General features: G+C 46.4%; 2 protein-coding genes across 2 annotated transcripts in view; one reads left to right on the forward strand and one right to left on the reverse strand.

Moving 5' to 3' along the window:
* Nucleotides 1-333, forward strand: part of GNRH1 (gonadotropin-releasing hormone 1 (luteinizing-releasing hormone)) — a 3,064-nt gene extending 2,731 nt beyond the window's left edge. Inside the window, exon 3 of the mRNA XM_010133085.1 lies at nt 292-333. Within this exon, the coding sequence (XP_010131387.1) occupies nt 292-333 (42 nt within the window). The remainder of the gene's footprint in view (nt 1-291) is intronic.
* A 7,158-nt stretch (nt 334-7,491) lies between these two features.
* Nucleotides 7,492-19,934, reverse strand: part of DOCK5 (dedicator of cytokinesis 5) — a 51,697-nt gene continuing 39,254 nt past the window's right edge. The window contains exons 41-51 of the mRNA XM_010133087.1: nt 18,846-18,927; nt 18,559-18,643; nt 17,980-18,070; nt 17,338-17,510; nt 15,184-15,267; nt 14,298-14,435; nt 14,029-14,195; nt 12,761-12,938; nt 10,423-10,561; nt 8,842-8,957; nt 7,492-7,524 (exon numbers count right to left, since the gene is read on the reverse strand). Coding sequence (XP_010131389.1) covers nt 7,492-7,524; nt 8,842-8,957; nt 10,423-10,561; nt 12,761-12,938; nt 14,029-14,195; nt 14,298-14,435; nt 15,184-15,267; nt 17,338-17,510; nt 17,980-18,070; nt 18,559-18,643; nt 18,846-18,927 — 1,286 coding nt within the window. The remainder of the gene's footprint in view (nt 7,525-8,841; nt 8,958-10,422; nt 10,562-12,760; nt 12,939-14,028; nt 14,196-14,297; nt 14,436-15,183; nt 15,268-17,337; nt 17,511-17,979; nt 18,071-18,558; nt 18,644-18,845; nt 18,928-19,934) is intronic.

Here is a 19,934-nt window from a genome sequence, read left to right on the forward strand (position 1 = left end):
GCTGCTGGGTGGCGCTCCCAGCAGTGCTGCCTGGTGGAGCCACTAACAGATGTGAAGCTGGTCACGCTCTTCGGGATGAAAAGGGCCATTGTAAGTGTCAGTTACATTATACCGTACGATCAGCTCCGCGGGCAGGTGGCAGAGAGATCACGTCGGGTCAGATCTATGTCACTCTAATCCTCCTTCCAATGCAGACCACAATGAATATTTTAGCATCTGACCAGGCTTTAAAATTCCATCATCAAAGTTATTTCTTCTCTTTAAACAGAAGTGTATGATGTGTGTTTGCAGGCAAGTCTGATGGCAGGAGAAGCTAGACGAAAGAAGATTTAAACCCACAGAGCCAAAGAGAACAGCGGACCAGAATAATATTTCAAAGCTATGTTAAAACTGATTCTTCTTCAAACGGCCTTTGCTTAGATTGTGTCACGTGAATAAACGCTCTGAAGCTGCATTTAAACAGAAGATGAGTGTTGTGTACGTTACTGGCTGATGCACAGAAGAGAACACGGCACTCAGCAGCACAAGGTCCTGCAGGGAAAAGTTGGATGTGACAGCTTTTGTCTCACAGGTACAGACAACACCTGGACAAAGGCACTGCCTGATCTCGCTAGTCTCTGGGTAACACAGTAACACGCCTTAGGTAACAACCACGAGTAAGCTTCCTGCTGGAATGTAATTCCACTCGCGCTTCAGTAGTCCACGAATGAAAGACTTGTTTGCACTTTTTTTACTGGCTCACTCATAAAAACTACATTTATTTTAAAAAGGTATTTACAAACTTTACAACAGTTAATACATTTTAAAAAACAAGAAAATTTATACACCTTGCTTTACAGACTCAGTGAATCGTTTGTCATTTACCGAGAGATGCAGACGCCCTTTCCAAAGCTTAGCTCCTACTCTCCCTCAGAGCCAGTTTAAAAGCTGTATTTTTTCCCCGATTCAACTGCAGAAGACTAAAAGAGAGAGAAAAAGAGATGGTATTTGCAGTCTGCAGAGGTGGGGTTTGTAGCTACACCATCACATCCAGGACCTCAAAACACTCACAAAAACATGTTACACAACACCCACATTCTCCTGAATTCAAGACAAACATGTCCCAAGGTTTATCGTGTCACTAAATGCAACAATGAACACGACATCAATTAATTCCCCGCGCATCGGGGCTGACTTCCAGAGCTGCTGAGGACTTGCACCTCTCTTTAAAAGCCACAAAAGCTGCAGACCACGCCTGCGAAAAGCAGGTTCAGAGCCTGCAGGCATCCATGCCCTGGGATTCCACGACCTCAGAGCAGCCAGACCCATCCCGCACGGACAGATGCTTTTCACCTTTTGCTCTCTCCCGTGTGTCCCCTCTGCAGTGCCCGTGCACGCTGTCCCGAAGGAGCGTTAACAGCAGCAGAGCTAGGTGAGCCTCATGGGCGCTGCAAAAGGCCCTCTCCAGCCATGCAATCAAGGAATCACACTATTTGTTTACTTTTTCTTTCCGCTGCAGTCCTAGGAAAAGCTCACCCTGGTCCACTAGATAATTTGGTCTGCAACAGTAAATATAAGATAGAGAAGTTTTTAATTAAATGAAGATTCGAGAAAAGCTAGCGGTGACGGGTCAGGAATGTTTTCACTATAAAGAAGACTACAGTTAAATTACAGACATCTTAAACTTATTAATTCCATTTACAATTACAAAAATAAATAAGGAGAGAAAATCTGAGCCGTTATCACTCCAGGCCCAACTCCCTGCTAGCCTGCGGAGCAGACGCTGGGCTGCACCGCGTGAAGGTTACTGCAGGTTCTCCAAACGCACTGCATACACACGGCGGTATTTTCTGGCGCTGCAGATCAGAGCTGTTCTCTCTGGAATCGGCAGCCTTTCCTAATCCAATAATCCACTGCAATGGAAAGCTGGCGGTTTCTCTCTTCCCCTGATGTGGATTACAGCCTGTAACATTTTTAAAGGAATTTATCACAGCATGACACATTTTAATTAAAAGCTCCAGAAAACAAGTGTTGAGCATATTTCTCCGTAGAGAAAAATCTTTTAAGACTCGAAATTGAACACTGGCTTTGAACAGCACGGCTATGAAATGGGATTAGACTTTGTCTTCTCTGCAGCCTGGATATTTGAGATTTCTTTTATTCCAAACTCTGAATTGGGTAGAAACGCTGCTGTCTGCTTTCATTTCTGGTATGCATAGATGACATCATTACAGACTGTTCTGCTCCCATTTTTTGCTCTCCAGTTTGAAAGACATTAGATGACATTTCCAAAAGCGTCTATTAACATGGAAAGATGATTTTCATTTTGAGAAATAAGTAGTGAGACCTTAAATTGTCTCTGAAAATGAAACCTCAGAACTGAAGTCAGGTAGGTACCGTAGCAAGTAGCAGAACACTTAAAAAATCAGGGTCTGGTGGGGCTTCTCCTATGAGTGTGGGCACTTAACTCCCCTTAATTAAAACCTGCCAGGCCCCATGCTTATGCACACACCTAAATGCCCAACTGCCTTTAAAAACGTGACACTTAGACAATGCGTTTCTAAAACTGGCACAAAGCCCTAAATCATTCAGGCACAGCACAGAAACTCCATCCTGTGCCTCCGAGTGAACTATGCTGACTTGTATCAGCGCAGACCGTAACTGTCCACGTACCGCAGGAATACAGTTCAGAGGCCTCAACGCCCCTCTGTGAGTTCGTCTGCCAAAGGCAGGCAGGAGAAGCAGCAAGAGCTTACAGCACTTCAAACTCTAGAACAAAAATAACACTAGGAGAGGAAAAAAACCCCGACCCCGAACCCTCTGCCTGGCACAGCAAATTTACCAGTGAAAATGCCCCAAGTGGCTCAGGAAGGGAAATCTCCTCATTCCGTACCCTCCAGGCATCAGCTGCTCTCTTCCTTCCAGTTCGAGCTCCAACAGTCTCCAACTGGCCAGAGAACAAAGGCTGGACTGTGCGGACCTCGTACCGAGATAAGGGTTAAGGAACCTGCCAGGTGGGACAGTGCAGTCCGAGGCAGAGCACGGGAAGAGGAGATCTGCTCTGCTCTTTCAGCAGCTGGCTTGCTAAGAAATGCCAGCGATCAAAGCACCAAAGAAGGCCTGTTCCAGCCACTGCTGAGTTACAAAAAGCACCGAAGCTCCCTACACTGCTGCCAGCACTGACAGCCACCACCCCGCCTGCTCCCCGGACCTGGGCATCCTGCTAGCTTAGGAATCCACACCTCAGAACAGCCCACAGGAGACGGGCACTGTGCCCACTGCCCACGGCTGGCAGCTGCGAGAGCCAAGGGCAGTAAGGAGGGGAGATGGGAACGAACCGCTCACACGCCAAGTACCCTGTTCACAAACAGTCTACAAAACTGCAAAAAAAGCAGCAAGGACCAAGTCTCCTCAAGTTAAAGATCATTATGCAAAGAGTCTTAAAGATCAGCTCCAAAATTCTTCCCAAGGTCAGAGTTACTCCCATGAGGGTTTTTTGCAAAGACAAGTTCCCTCCTTCAGGGAAAAACCCAAACTGCTGAATGTACAAGGGACATCTGTGAGTTAAAGGTATTAAAGCAGATCAAATAGGTCAGGAAATAAGACTCAAAAGATCACTTGGAACTGAAATACTGAGATCTGGTAGCCAGTTTGTTTATCCCAGCCGTCAGCTGGGATTCCAGGAAAGCCTCCTCTGTTCAGCTGACTTCCCAAAGGAGCTACCAGCAAACCTGCTCCGAGAAGGCAACGCACCCAGGACTGAGGTAACGGGCAGAAGCAGGATGGGGAAAGGCACCGCATAAACAATAGGTGGGGTTAGTACGTGCTCTTCTACAACGCAGAGCACGCCCTGATGTTCTGCCTAAAGTGAGATCCTACCGAAGAGAAAAAGTTCTTGTTCAAGTGAAGAGTTTCAGAAGTTCCTTTAGTTCGTGTGTGCAGCAGAAGGCAGACAGTTACAAGAGGAAGAAGTGGACAAAAAATGAAAGACAAGAAAACCCTGTGGTTTTCAAGTCGGGCAGCATCTACGTCCAAGAACATACGTGGAGCTGACAAGTCCTACAACGCACCAGAGAGAGGGGGTGAACCACGGCCAGGTTGTCCGGAAAGGTTTCAGAGATTTCCCCTGAGAACGCAACAGCCCGGAAGACAGTTGTGTGTGTGCTCCAGCAAACGTGGCTCTGGATGTATGTGATGTGACTGCAGCGCGACTTCGCAGCGTCTCCAGCCTGTTCTGGGATGGGAAGCCAGTACGGCCCTTTGACGGACGCTCCGGCTGACAGAGCTGTGCCAGCAGCAAAGCAAACGCAGCTTCTGCAGGTTTCTTTATCTGGACTCACGCTGCAGCCAAAGGAAAGTATAAGAAGGAAAGAAAGTTCTAACTTCAGTCTGAACAAAAAAAACCCCGCAGGGTTTCATTTTACCCTGAAAAAGGCTTTGCTGAGAAAAGCTTTCATTAGGCTTAATGAGCTTCAGTTTTTCGGCGAGGTAATGAAACCCGTATACGTCATGTGAGCAGAGTACTGGGGCAGTGGCCTGCCAACACCCCAACCTAACGGCCTCTATATTTTCTACCGTGAGCAATATCCTCAGACGGGTTTTTAGTGCGTCTCCCCAACTTCTACCAGATAATCAGAAGCTACAGTTAACAAGAAAAATTATTCCCTGGGAGAGAGAGTCTGTGACAGAATCGTCATCGATACCCATGATAAATAAACAGGCCACAAGCTGTAACCAAACAGCCAAGGTTTCGTATAGGTTCAGAAATAAACCCGGATCCAAATGCCTCAGCTGGTCCCACTTCATGACGAGTTTTAGAAACTTTGAACTTTCCCAAAAGTTTGAGTCTACACTTTGCGGGCAAACTCCCACGTTTCCTGAGTTCCGTAGTGAAAGGGATCAACAAGTGATTTCCCCTCCCTGGAGAATGTCCACGAAAAATAACAGCTATGACAAAAGCCATATTTATAAAGGGACCAGTCGCACAGGCAGAATCACGTGGCAAAATATTCTCCCTGAATATGACAAGAGAATAATTCTTACAAACCAAGAAAAACCCAAACTTCACTGGCTTTTCTGCCATGGGGAAATGTGGCACCAACAGGCAGCTGCAGCCTTGGGCGGGGGGAGATATATAAAGGAAATTTCAGTTATGTAGCTTGACAGAGAGCAGCGACACTCTTCACAGTGCATTAGTATTGAAACAGGCAGTTTGGGGAAGTCCTGCTCCACCCAGGAAAAATAGAGCTGAAGAAATCATCTTTGGAGTCAGCTGGATCTTCTAAGAGTAGAACAGAGCAGAAACGGTGCTTGTCACGAATGGTGCTGTCCTGTCATTTACCAGCAAGATTTGGGTGGCAGCTCAGGCACCGAGGAGTGTTGTGTCCACGGCCCATCTGGTCCGTAAGTAATAATGACATTTGTGGGGGATTTTTGGCCACTCTGCGACTGTGAGGACAGGCTATTCTAACTGTGTGCACCGGCCTTTTTCTGCCTGGATCGTGTGAACTTAAAATCATTAAACCCTAACTCTCTATACAAATAGTCAGACTGATGCTGGCATCTGGAGCAGGGAAAAACTAACGAAAAGAAAAATTAGAGAGGTTATCCCAGAAATACCCAAGGAAAGAAAAGCTGCAGAGAGCTGGAGTAATCCAAGCAACAGAAAACTAGAAGGCTTCCACGTGCATCTGAATGGCTCCTTCACAGTCTGTGGCTGTTAAAAACTTGGATCAAGGTGGGCATAGAACAAAGTCCAAGTACTGCCACAGATTGGTGCAGGGGAAAAAAGAGGGGATGAGAATGATTTGTGTGGATCTGCCCAGCCAAAGTAAAGCTTTCACTATCTACGCGACTTTGCTTCTGAGGTCAGATGTACAGCTAGCTTTCCACAGTCCATCCTCTCGAAGCTGCTGGTACCAGCTCAGCTCCTGCTCTTCTCACACATTCAGGAGAGAAGCACCTTTTTACACCCTATTCAAAAGCACAAAGATGACATCATCTACCAAGTCCCAGGTGCAAGCACAAACCAAGTAGGTAACACCATTCAGGGAAGAACACCAACTGCCCTATAGTGTTAGAACCAGAATCAACAGTGAAAGGATGACAAAGTACTGGTGAACATAAACTCTCCATGGGGAGTGAGCGACTGCCACTCCTCGAGCAAAGACGGTGTAAGGCAGAATGTCTGCTCTTCATCCTCAATACATACAACGACTAGCAATAAAAAGAGACTAACAATGCTCAGGTCTCTGCCTGCAATCAAGACTCTTAGGAGACTGCTCACTGTACACCGGCACCTGACACCTCAGGAGCTGACATCTCACGGCGTAGGAATGGCTGTGATCTGTTTCGCCTCATGCAAATCAAGGCTCGGCTGCGCTACAGGGACAGGAGGAGGGGTCGGTGCCTTCGTACAGCTGCGAAGCTGTAATGAGCTGTGAAAACCCTGCAGGACACGTCCCACTCTGGTGTGCTTTACCTTGTTTCAAACACTGGTGCAAATCCCTACTGTGACAGATTTACCAGGGGAATGAGATGCTCAATTTGCATCAATGATAAAACTCGGGACAGACAAGACAAAGACAGACAAGAATTCCAGTAGGGCAACCTCTGCTGCGATGTGGTTAGTGTCTCAGCGCTGGCAATGTAAACCAGAGGCTAGGGAGTACAGTCACAATAACAGTTCCTTCTGCTACTTCCCAGAGAAAACTCCAAGGGGAGTGAATGGAATGGCAGGTGGGATCACCAGTCTTTAGGGTCAGAGAGCCCCAGCACATCAGTAACAGGAAAGCAGCCACTTCATTCCAGGTGTTTGCTGTTACACCAGCAAGCGATGGTCCTCATTGCAACCCCTGCTCTGAAGAGACAACGCTGGACTTCCTGGTTTTTGGGGGTGGGGGGGGAGGTTTGGCTTCACGTCTGCTGGGTAGCGGTGGAGCAACCTGAGAAGATAAAAGCAAAACACGGAAAAGTAAACCATTACCAGCAAGTTGAGACATTTTGCTTTACCAAACACGAAATCCAAAAGGTTCTGTAGCACTCGATGTTTCTTTCAGGACCAAATCTTTGAATTTAGCCTCTCGGTCCCACGTGCAATCGATGAGAGGGGCAAACATGGACAGGGTGCCAGGAGATAACTGAAGCAGAAAGGTTTTAGGTGCTAGAATTCACTTTAGCTGCAGCTGTACTTCAGCTGCTTCTGATCTGCAGCCTGACTGAGTCAGAGCCATTTGCCCCTCTATCCCACCTTTTGTTTACCAGTAAAATGGCAATAAACTAATTTCCTTCAGGGTTTCAAAATTCAACTATTTCTATCTTTCTGGCTTGACAAGTTGCACCAAGCAGGGGCCAAAAAGATGTAAAATATTCCAAATCAGGACTGTGAAGCTAACTCCATACAATGGCAGCAAGCAAAGGGTTCTACTAGAGCGAGCTACAGCCTCCCTGCCCAGCGCGGGGGCTCGTGGGGTGTTCCCTGGGAGTTCCAGGAAACTGCACTATGGAGTTCTTTCAAGTTGGCCCTTTGCTTGTCTTAAGAGCATCCTGTAAACAAACAAGATGTGAAAGGCCAGAGGAACAAGAGGCTTGCATGGCTCACCTCTTGCTTAGCCAAAACTGCCAACGTTTCAGAACCGGTTTAAATTAGGGAGGACAGAGTCAACTTTACCGCAAGAACAAAGTAACAAAGCCCTTCAGAAAACACTTGTACAATCTCTTCACAGACTTTCAAATCCTCTCCATCTGACTGCAAGCCAAGGTCAACGTTGCAAGCTGGAACATGTTAGTAATTAGTTTTCTTACTAGACTCAAGGGAAGGAGGCTCTTTTATTAATCCTCTTCAACCAGTGACTCCCACAGCATCCCCAGAGCTGGCCATTCCCACCACCTACAGCAGCTATACTGGCTGCCCCTTCTCAGGAGCACCGGCAGTTCTGACCAAGGACAGGGGCCATTCACCCCACGCATCGAGGCTGTAAACCAGCGTCCTCTCTCTCTCTAACGGAATTACGTGATCAGCTGTTTTGATGTCTTCCTGTGCTGTCAGAGGTAAACTTGTGTTAAGTGCCATCTTTTGGTCAGGTTCCACTTTGTCCCACTAAGGTACTGCGTAAACCCTCTCTGCAGGCTGGACCAGGGCAGACATCCATCACTTTCACAGCCACAAACAGACGCTGCCTGGTGCTGCGCCCTGGTAAGCAAACACAGTCTCCTATCAGAAGCACCAACATTTTAGGGCAGATGAAATCATTCTGGCACAACGACCAGAGAAGCTGCATGTTAAATATCTGCAAGCTCTTTGGAATCCCGTGGTGTAAGAGAAACAGCAGTGATACAGCATTTAAAAAGTGGCAATTTAGTGTTCCTAGAAGGAAACCAACTTCATGCAATCTGAGAAAAACGCTATGATGGTGGTATAACACAGGCTGTTCTAAGTGACTAATGACACATGCCTTGAAAAATGAGATCCTTCTGAGCTGAGGGCTCAAGAGGAGACATCACTCCTGAAAATGTGAGAATTTTCCCCTTCTTTTTCAGGACAACATTTCTGTGCTATTTTACCTTGATCCTGATTTAGACACTTTTCAATCATTGTCCTTATTTTCAATATATCTTCTACCCACACAAACAGTCTGCCTAACCAAGGGCAGCACAACTCCCACTCGACAAAAAGGGACTCCACTTGATAGCCTTCTCTTGAAGCAAAAAACTTTTTATTCTTTCGTGGTTTCAGGGAGTGAACCAGTAAAATGATTAGACAAGTTTCAAGTAGCACCACCCTAGAAGCAGCCTGGAAAATTCCACTGGTGTCTCTTTCTCAAAAGCTGTTTTCCAAAGAAGTGTCAGCTCTCATTTCCTTACCTCCAGCGAACTCCTCGGGTTGCTGTTCTCATAGGGTTTGCTTTTGGGCGGAGGCGGGGGTGGGGTGCTCTGCAAGCCAGCAGTTCCCAATCCATCAGCTTGCAACGAGGGAAAACCTAGGAGCAACAACAGCAAAAAGAAAAGACATTAAAGTAGGCGGAAAAGGAACAGGAAATGGGATTGATCACGTAGGATTTTACAGGAGATTCGTTTAATATCTTGTGCTTTCCATCTGCCAACAGCTCTCTGCTTCGGCAGCTGCCTCCGCGTGGATCTATCAAAGCAGTTACAGTTGTGTCGCCCTCAGGTTCCAAATGCCCGGCCCAGTCTGATCTGCACCTCGTGAATCCAAGCTGCTGTGAAAAAGGCATGCCTGGGAGAACACCAAACTGCACCCATGAGCACATCTGCAGTCTTCAGTGGGGTTGCCTTTCAGCCTGGGCCTCACCCTGGGAATTGACTTTGAGTTTAACTCCAGTTGATGGAGTAGATAAGGACCAGAAGTTCAGAAGGATTCCTGGGAAGCTGCCCTGCTACCGACGGCAATTAGAACCACCAGCTAAGTACAAGAGTGAGGTCTCACATTCCTTTCACAGATCTTTCTTCATATAGTATTCCTGCATTTGTTTATGTCTCTGGTTGTCTCCCCACCCCGTCCCTCACCCTGAGATGATTTTTTTTTCATGTATTTTTCCATCCTCTCACAGCGGTTTTATGCTAGTTTACTCCATTATCCTGAATTTATATCCTCATGAGAGGAGGGACAGCTAGGTCCTACACAGAAACTTCTGTTCCTTTGAAAGAGCAGCAGTGGAGTGAGAAATGCCACGGCAAGCAAGGAAGACGTCAGTGGTGACACCACAGCTGTACTTCCAATTAGCCATATTTATATGTTGTTTATTATATATTTATATGTCGCTTCAGAATTAACTACAGAGCTTACTGGATATGCAAGGAAGGCAACTGTGCAAATTATGAATTTTGCTAATTCTTCAAGATAAATTCCTTCTCTTTTGGGTGTACCATTTAGTCGAATCTCCAAGCTGCAGAGCAACTGCTCCTAAAACTTTCTGCCACATAATGGGAGTTATTGTTTGTTGATTAACAAAGACTTCAGGGCTTGCCCAGAAAAGTTAGCCACAGAGCTGATGGGAAATACCCTTCTGGGTATTCATTCAGTGAATTCACAGGGGATGTTCCTCTAGTAGGGGCTGCACCACCTGACTCGATGCATTTACAAGCACCTACATTGACTGCATGTGATGTTCACCTCGAGTTTTACAATATCTTCCCACAAGTAATAGAAAAAAAGTGTCCTCTGGAATTCACCTGATACACTGATTTTAACAGCTAATATGTAAGTCACAAGTATGACTGTAACGCCTTCGATAACACTGCCAAATTCTGTTACCTGGCAAAAATGTCCACCAGCACGAACAACCCGGGGTCACTCTCTGAACTCCAGAGCAGCTCCTCCCTCCCTCCCTCCCCAGTGAGGTCACCTCGGCAAACATACAGCAGTTCCTGCTACGGCAGGTACTGCCCTGAGGGATGTGGCAATTGCTTTGCACCAGAACTTACTTTGGGTTCTTGGGGTTTTGGGAGTGATTGGTGGCGGGCTGAGTGGCGTTGATTGCTGCAGTGAAGAACCCTGAAGCAATGTCAGTCTGTTGTCTCCTAACTGAAGACTCTTTGGCCTTTGTGCTTTTCCAGATGTGCCCTGGTTGAAACAAAGAGTAAACAAACCGTTCAGAAGTCAGTAAGGTTGCTGCACACATATGGGATGATCAGACCTGTCACAGAGGCATCAACGTGCTCTGGAAAAGCCACGCACAAGAGAGAAAGGTGCATTCAGGTGAAACAGAAGAGTGAAGCCACTGCGCTGGCTCAGCCGTGTCAAAAGGCACACACTGTGTTCCCGTGACACATCCAGTTTTCTGTGGACCTTACCAACTGGGCAGCCATAGTAAACTGATGTTATCAACCTTGGCGTATTAACTAAGAAGGGAAGCCGTCAGGCTGAAAACTGGCTGCATTTGAGAGGGTGGGAGTCAGGACTGCCAGGATCAGCCAGCTCCTCAAGGCTCCGAAACCAGACTATTTCAGGCTTTGCAGCACAAATCGCTTTCATCTGGGACTCAGTAGACATCGTTCCAGTTCTTCCAGTGTCACGTGTGTCCTCTACACTCTCCACTCGACTCATGAGGCCATCTGAACTCCCAAGAGTCCAGCGCATGAATAGAGTGTCCTTTCAAATATGAGTTTATTGCTTTACAGAGAAGGCTGCACACACGTAATTAAACTCCCTGGGTGCTTTCAGAGACCAGCTCTCCATCGCTGAGCAGTTCAGCATTTCTCACTGCACAGGAGGGACCACACGCTGGGGTACAGTGAACACAGAACTTACAAAGACCAAAGCTGCTGGACATGCAGCAAGCCTCTGGTTCCCTCTGCCTTCCCAGCTCCCGAGCAGCTCAGTCAAGAGCTGCGTAACATCAGCCTGTCCAATTCTGGTGCTGCACCAGGCAGCTGTGGAACAGAGCAGCTATAAAAACCAGCTCCCTCTGTACTTTGCCAGGTTCTTAAGCACGAAGAGTGCTCATTCGCTTCAGTAAGCTGATCACACATGTAATCTGCCCTCAGAGATACGGGAGAGAAGGGTGGGTCGGGGTTATGTTTTGCATCTCTCAGCTCTCTGCAGTGCAGCGCCTTGCACAAACTATCCTAGCGAGCAGGTCGATACCAAGGAGCCTTCTCCCAGATCTTTCCCTTCTAGTTTTTCTTAATAAAGCAATCAGCAGCTGACTGCACAGTTTGTGGGTTAAACCTACTTAATCGAACAGCAGCTCGCCAGAGGCAGAGGGCCAGGCCTCCCGAACCCCTAATATTTGCAACCCCTGACTTCCCTCGAGCAGAAATCTTCTCCATACCAAATGACATGATTCTAGAACCACAGTTCCCCTTTTTGTGAATATTCTGCAGGCCCCAGGTGCTGGCAGCATCACTCAGATTTGATGAGAATTCCTGAATATACAGCAGCCTAATCTGCCCCTGCCAGACTCAGCTGAGATCTTGGAGAGGAACAGAAGAACTCCTGTTTGCTCGTTACTGACAACCCGTGTCAAGTCAAATTAGTATCACTACTAGTATCAGCTTCACTACTCAGATGCGTAATTCTCCCATATTCTGACAGTGTAACACAGTCTTCTCATAAACCAGGATAATACTCCAAGGTCATACAACTCTACCTTTGGGCTGAAATGTATCTTCTGTACGAGATGATCATTCTGAATCCCACTGTCAACTTTCATGCCCAGCAGTCTCCAGTGCATTCCTCATTACCACACTCCTGAGGGGTACAGATTCTCTTTGAGTCCTTTTTTTGCCCAAGGAGTAAAGACTCCTGCCCTCACGCAGGTCTGGAGCAGAGCACAGACTGAAAGAACCCGTTTTTCAAAGTCTCAAGCTGGTGACCTAACTACCAGAGCATCTTTCTTCAACTCCCCAATCTATCAAACCGATCTTCACCTTGCAGTAGGTTTGACTTGTGCAGAGATGACTGATAGCAGCTGAACATCTGCCTCGCCAGCTGGATTTTTAAGTGGGCTGGCAGGATCTGCTTGCTCCAGCAATAACAAAACACGCAGTCCACCACTCCTACAAGAAATGAGGGCACTGAGCACCTAGAGGAAACATCAGTGCCTCATGCTTCCAGTTTGTCCTCAAGCCAAACTGCAGTTTGGTCCGTGACACGAGTTTTCCAAATAAAAGAGGGAGAATTACTCCAATGATCAAGGCTTTTGGTATTTGAACCCCTCCCTCCACTTAACGAAGTTCCCAATGACAAGCATGGCTGTAAGCAAAGAAAACACCAGAATCTCCTGCTGTGGATTTTATAATTGCTATTATTATTATTTACCATTTTGGAAGTCAGTTCTGTTTCTGGCTCCTTCTCTACAATAACCTGGGACTTGCTAATACTCCATTCCTTCCGCTTGAGTTTGCTAATCCGGTTATCACCATCATCTTTCATGGGCAGCTCCTCAGCTCTAGATGATGTTGATATTCTTCTCTCCAAGAGAGGCTCCAGAATAGATCTGTGACCCACATCAAAAGAGTGAAGAAACATGAGATGTTAGTCCGGACATTTAAAGCACCATCTGTCTGTTAAAAAGCTGTGATCTCTTAGTTTGCCTAAGAGATTATTGGGACAAACTGAGTTCTGACCATGGAATTTTTGGGAGATTCGTGCTCCTAAGTTACCCTAACAAATCTGACTATTACATCTTACAGAGAGATAAAGTGTGATCTACTTGCAGAGGGAGCCAGACCTGCCTTTTATGTGAACCCTGCCACCAAGTCTGCTGTGGACCTTGAGCAAGTCACCTAGACTCGCTGATTATCACAGATGCCAAGTAGATACACAGAGAAGTAACATCAGGAAACAGTTCCATGTGTGGCAGCTCCTTTTAATGCCACGTACGGGGCTGCAAACAGGCAGGTGGAACAAGTACCTTATGGCTCTTTGGGACTGTGATGTCTGGAAAAACAAGCAGGCAAGAGACGTACCAGCGGAAAACTTAACCTTGGGGCCAAAAAGAGAACTGAACAACAGGAACAGTTTATCTTGGTATGAAGTCGAGGAGCTACTGAGTCCTCTGACAGGGACCTCAAAACCTGGCAGAAGAAAACATGGGCCTGGTAAAGGAAAACCCCTGCTAACAGGGAAGGCTGTGAGGAAAGGAGAAATGAAGTCAACACCACCTGCAGCCAAGAACTACCTCGACCCTGGGTGTGGATTGGCTTTGCACACCAGCTAAAGAACCTGCTTTTAGGACAACAACCACAGCAAACTAAATTACCTTGTAGTATCTTACACCTTGTTTTCCATTACTCCTGGGAAACAGAAATAGCGCATCTGACACACACTGCCTCCACCCCTCTTCAGTACCACGTAGATAACGTGACTGCAGAGACAGACAGTTGTGGGTTCTTCCCTGAACTATCCCTAGCTGCACTCCAAGCTCCCCGTCCGTGCAATGGAATAACAACGTGGGCCTCCATTTAAAGTGTTAACCGTGTGGGTATTACTATTGTGTACGGGGTAAGTCTCATTTTAAGAGTAACTCACTCTGGCAAAGGCATATTCCCCACTCTCAAAAATCACATGTAAAGGCTGATACCCACCCGTCTGAACCCGGTCTGGAGGAAGCGCTATCAGATGACGTGGAAGATGTAGAGACCACAGAAGACGCCACAGATGTGACAGAGAGCCGTCTCAGCGTGGAAGACATGATGTAGGGCAACACGACCGAGCCTGACCTGCTCTGCTTCCTTTCGGTGAGGGAGGGAGGCTGCAGACAAACACCTTGTCATAAACACGTCACGCTAACTCACAAGTGGGAAAGGCAAGAGTTGTGTTTAAGGTAAACCCCTAACCCACGAGGTGTGCTTACCAGAGTTATCACCCCATACTGCTTCTCCACCTTCTTCTTCAGCTCTCTGAAACAGGCTGTCAGTCTGTCATGCAGAGGCTTCAGCTGTTCTGTCAGCTTCTCACCGTGGATCCTGATCCCTTCTGCCAACAGCGGCATCTGAAAGGAAGAACAAAATTAAGCTAGAAAAGGAACCTTCTGTGCATCTCAGACACAATCAAAGGACTTAAATCAACGTGTTTTGAGTTTGCAGAGGCAAAGAAAGTAATCATATAGTATGGAAATTCACCTCCAGTCATAACTCGTGACACTGCAGTAACCTGACTGTCTGAGCTCCATGTGTTCCAGAAACATGAACACTTTCCCCATCTATATCTACAGCTCCCTCTTCCCCACTCGGATTCCATACTCTGCTTTGGAAAACAGAGCAGGTCGAACATTGGAGCATCACTTCTTAGCCCCCAAAGCTGTGAAGTAGCTTTAACTGGGCTCAGCTGTGTGGAAATACGTACAAACCAGTCCTGCAGTGATGCAATTCACATTACGAGGAAACGGGGCAAATTTTCATTGTATGGAGGCCAAAACAGACAACGTTCCACAGTCAGACTGACAAAACCTTAGGTCTGATGATTTCATTAAAAGGTAACAGATATTTTGCTACACTCCTGAGGGAAAGTTCTATGCCACATTGGCAAATATTTCAGAACAACGTTTCAGAGCAGCACAAGGGACATGGAGCGTTCTAGCCACAATTTTAGAATACAGCAGTTTCCTTAAAATAAAAACCCACTGTACACAAATCCAGATTGTTCCTACAGCATTTATCTGTGTTATCTCTTCCAAACAACGATGCTGGAAAACATCTGTGCTCACACACAGTGCTTCCACTTCTTTCCCAGTACAATACCTGTAGAGCAATTAGGTGCTTCAGCAGTTCAATTTTATCCTGATCTTCAGGATGTTCTTGAAGATACTTCTCTGTGAAAAAGGCCTGAAAGCAAAGGGAGAAGATGACACAGACACTGCGTTGTTTTCCGTTAACTCCCAGTGGAAGATCCCTGCACTTTAAAAGCTACTTATTGCCGTTACTCCTCATATTAAAAACAAATTTTTCTATTTCCCTGACACAAAACTGAGGGACGAAGAATCATGGTTATTTGCTGAGAACTGGGAACAAAAGAGACTTTTTGGTTTTTTTTTTTTAAAAAAATACTGGTTTTTCAGTGAAACACAGATATGTTAAAAAAGTTACTTGGGCAGAAGGGTTTTCTTCAATTCCAACTCCCTTCTCATACACCAGTACGGATCTGAACAACCACCGTTACGGTACTCGTGCTCAACCGCGAGCAGCAGACCCAGCCTCTGGAGCGCTCGCTTCAAAAGGTCCCTGTCACTGCTAGCGTTCAGTGACTGCCGTACAACGACACGCGAACAGCCTGGGCTGCAGAAGGGCAAACAGGGAGGGCACCTCCGCCTGCCACTTCCTGCGGTGCGGAGATTTAAGCCCTTAAGTACAACATTTTCACATGGGGCTTGTTACAACGATTCAGTAGAAATAAAGACTGCGTTGAGGTTCTGACTCACCGTTTGACTCAACAAAGCACCTTCAGTCTACACTTGTGTTCCCCTTTAACCAACAGAATCTGGTATTGGTTTAAGGTTGGACACACACAAGTACATTTTCCTGGACCGAATCCTTCGAATGGTGCCAATTCACACTACGTGCCACAGCGTACTGCATCGAAGTGCATCACAACTCCTGGTCAGAAGAGTGTCATTTTCCTCCTTCCTAGACAACATCCCTAATAATTTCTCGTTTGGTTTTAAAACACGTCTCTGACCTATTTCAGCCTCTGCATTTATTGCTCAGCTCTGTGTTCCATTAACTGGACCGGCTGTACAAGTGTTTATAGGCCTGGTGGTACGATGCTGAAGAAGGCTGATGTCAAGAGGAGGTCAGCCTGGGAAAGGACTGCCGGCGAGGTCTCGGCGGATTTCTCTTGAAAGTGTTTAATTATTGCAAGAAGAAAGCGCATGTTAAAAATGCAGACTTTGGCTTTTGGCTACAATGAAACAACTAAAACTCAAGATTTTAGCTGCCCACAAAAGCCAAATGTTCCATACTGATCTTCAGTTGAAATTGGAAAATATGAACCAGAAATGAGTGTTTCCAGATGTGGTTACAGATACTTTGTGTTTCCTACTTCTAACTGCTTTCCCACTTTTGTAATTCTAAACTTTATGTCAACCTTAATTCATAAAATGGGAGGATTTAGGGCCAAATTTTGCCCTGGCAGAGCATGCAACTCCTCTGGAATCAGCAGAGTTAGACCTCAGACAAATCAGACCCTCTCCCACTTAACCTCTGCACTTCATTCCATGGGACTGGAACCCCTCTGAGAAGAATTTCATGTGTTTTAACACCATCCATTCAGTTTACGACAATAAGCAATGTATTTTGTGCTGGGAATACCATCACTGGACACTGAAAATAAATACCCTAAATAAACATCACAGAAAAAGGAAGAACGTGCACTGTTCGGCTGAAGTCAGCTGAATAAACCTGCGCAGGAAATACTGCTTTTGTCCTGAAACACACGCTCTTTGCTGCAAGACTCCAAAGAACAGATTATCTGCTGGAAAGAGAAATCCCGATTTGCTTTCCCATTCCGTACTACCACATACAAGCTCTCTTGCTTTTCTGTTACTCGTGCCGTTCGTTGGGCTGACCAAGCCCCTCAATGCCCCCACCAGGCAGGATCACATTATTATCGCCCCTGTAAGCGAAGCCCAGAAGAGCTGGGTCATTCACCTCCAGCAATGCGCAGCATGAAGACTAAATGCTAAAGACGTTGCAGTTTTCCACCTTGCAATCTAGTAGAAATCTCTCATTTTGTTCTTTTCTCCTTTTCTTTGAGCTTTGAATACAAAACCACAGCTGCAGAACGCACCATGAAAAATTCAAGTTTGGAAAACTGAACTCTAATCCCCCCTGTTTCAATCCAGATCTTCAACACTGCAGAGGTCAACAGACTGAGCTACAGGTACACAGGAAACAGACCTTCTCATAGTTGGTACATCCCCCCATGACCGCGGGGTCCACGATCCCATTCAGGAGCATGGAGAGAGGGTGTACAGGAAGACTCCGGTCCCAGATGTGCTGCTGGACAATGTTGCTGATTTTCTCATTGGTTAGCTCCATCGTTTCTATGGCATTCTCCAAGGGGCTGATTTCTTCCTGATGGAAAGAAGAAACAGAATAAACCTTCATTCACCTCCACTGAATACAAAGTGAAGTTACTCCACGTGTGCAAATGGCAGCCCAATCGTTTCCAGCAGAGGATTCTGGACCCCTGTGCTAACTACCTTGTCCTTCAGAGAAGAATGCAAGAATGATCTTATACCTTAATCTGAAGGAACAACAGTTTAGGACTTGGCTGCTGACTGTGGAGTCCGTCACAGAACTAACCGCTCTCCCAGGCATTACACAGTCAATGCAGAACTTTGCTGCCTTGGGTAGAGCTGTCTGCACAATGCTATAAGAAGATAAGCACGTCAAAGGAGACACACATGTGCTGCTATCTGAAGCAGAAGTTATCAGAGTGCCACATCCAACAGCGGAAGGACTAGCAGTCCTAACTGCTGCAAGACTCTCTACTTCATGACAGACTGGAGGGGATGAGACCCAGCCCACAGGCAGAACTCACTGTTGTAATCTGCTTGACTTCAAACCACTTGAGGATGCCTGGAAATGAATATGCTGTGGTGTACGTTGTCCTTTCTATCCACATATTCTAGTTAGAGAAGGAAAAAAATACACGTGAGCAACAGTATGCCTCACAGGCAGCAAGGAAACGTGCTATTGCACTGCACCCAAGGCTCACTCTCCAGTGCAAATCTTAAATTTGGCCCCAGGTTGAACTGATCTCCCAAGGCTAGCGGCTGGCCACATCGTTCACACCCCACCAGACACACAGCTCTTCTCTGTAGGAAGCTGTGCTTAGATAGCACAAAATTTATGGATTCTAGGTCAAGAATTTTGAACGTTACCACTTCAGCTACAGAGCCCCTTTACATAGAGCCAGCGTGATAGTGTCAAGACTGCAACGCAAAGTGCAGCCCTTTGTTTCTCCTTCAACTGCAAACCTCCGAAGCCACAGGTGGAGGGAAGAACAACTGTGACAGTGGTGTTCAAAACGTCACCAAAGAAAAAAGAAGTACAGAACTGTTTTCTCACAGCAGAGACACCTAAGCTAACTGACATCAAAAGCAGAGGACTCACAGCAAACTCATTGTCTGGATCTTTCTCTCCTTTCCTGACTGGTCGGGAGTGCGTGAACTGCTGTACCTCATTTGCTCTGTAGTAGCTACAAAGAAGCAGAGAAATAATGACTTTTCTCACCTCCCAGCCTCCTCACAAAGATCTGTTTCCTCTCAAAAACAACCAAGTTTAAAATGGATTGTGAAACAGATTTACACAAGACACAAAGGAACTCCACCTTGTGCCCAGGGTGGTTGACAAAAATACAGAGGAAACGTTGAGGGAAAAGGAAAAGGAAAAGAAATTACTTTAAGATCTGTTCAGGAACAGGTTTATCTTTATAATTAGGTGGCAGGTTCATCACAGGCTTCACAATAAAGCACTGCACATCTGAGCAGCTATAGTTAAGGATAAAAAACTACGAATCCTTTTGGGAAAACAGGAGAGGGAGAGAAATATCCTTCCTGTTTTCATCAAATGTCAGACTACTCAACAACTCCCTGTGCTCCTGTCATGTTTGAAGAAAAATATTTACTAGTTCATCACCAATCCCAGGCATTATATTGCTTCTTGTTGTTTGTATGCTTCTCATGAACTAAAAGCCCAAAAAGATAAGGGCTGTACGAATACTTCCAACTATCAACATTCGCCGGTGGAACGCTGGGGAAGCCTCAGTACTGCCCGTTTCTAGTCTGGGGACAGGAAAATGAGGTTCTGTACTTGGTTCTGTAATAGATGCATCTGTCTCTTCTCTTTTCCCCCCCACCCCAGAGTTATTTGCCAGATTCTCCCAGTACAGTGAAGCTGACCCTCCCTCCTTCCCAAGTTTTAGGGCAATAAAGCTGACCGCAGAAAGCGGGCTGGTTTGAGTCAGCGAAGATCTACTTCAGCTTCAGCTTTTGCACCTGTGAACCATGACAGAAATTTTAAAAAGGTTAGGAGTAGTATCCCCAAGCACAACAGCTTACACTGTTACTCCCCAAGGGTTCCAAGGACTGTATTGAAGGTGTTACAGAAGTAAAATCCTGTATGGAGAAGTAAAGCATTAACAGTTTGACCCACATTACCTCTGTGAGTCACCTGCCAACTGCACTTGGAGGTGGCAGTGTTGTACTGGTGGGTAGGGTAGCCCCATACATCCTTTATTTCACTGCTGGCACTTCTAAACAGTATTTTGAGAGCAAAGGCGAGGTCACTCTGCCTGCATTGAAGAGCCAGCTGGACACCAGCCAAATCGGAACCCAAACCCACACGGCCACATTAGATCAAGCCCTGAGCCCAAGCTAACACATCCTTTCTCTCAGGAGCGCTCATCAGCCTGGGCTTCACGCCATGCCAAGCACACCACAGAGCTCCTAGTTCAGACCTGGAGGAAGACCAGCCTGAGCGGGTGTGTC

This window comes from Buceros rhinoceros, unplaced genomic scaffold (assembly GCF_000710305.1).
Source record: "Buceros rhinoceros silvestris isolate BGI_N320 unplaced genomic scaffold, ASM71030v1 scaffold20173, whole genome shotgun sequence".
NCBI lineage: Eukaryota > Metazoa > Chordata > Aves > Bucerotiformes > Bucerotidae > Buceros > Buceros rhinoceros.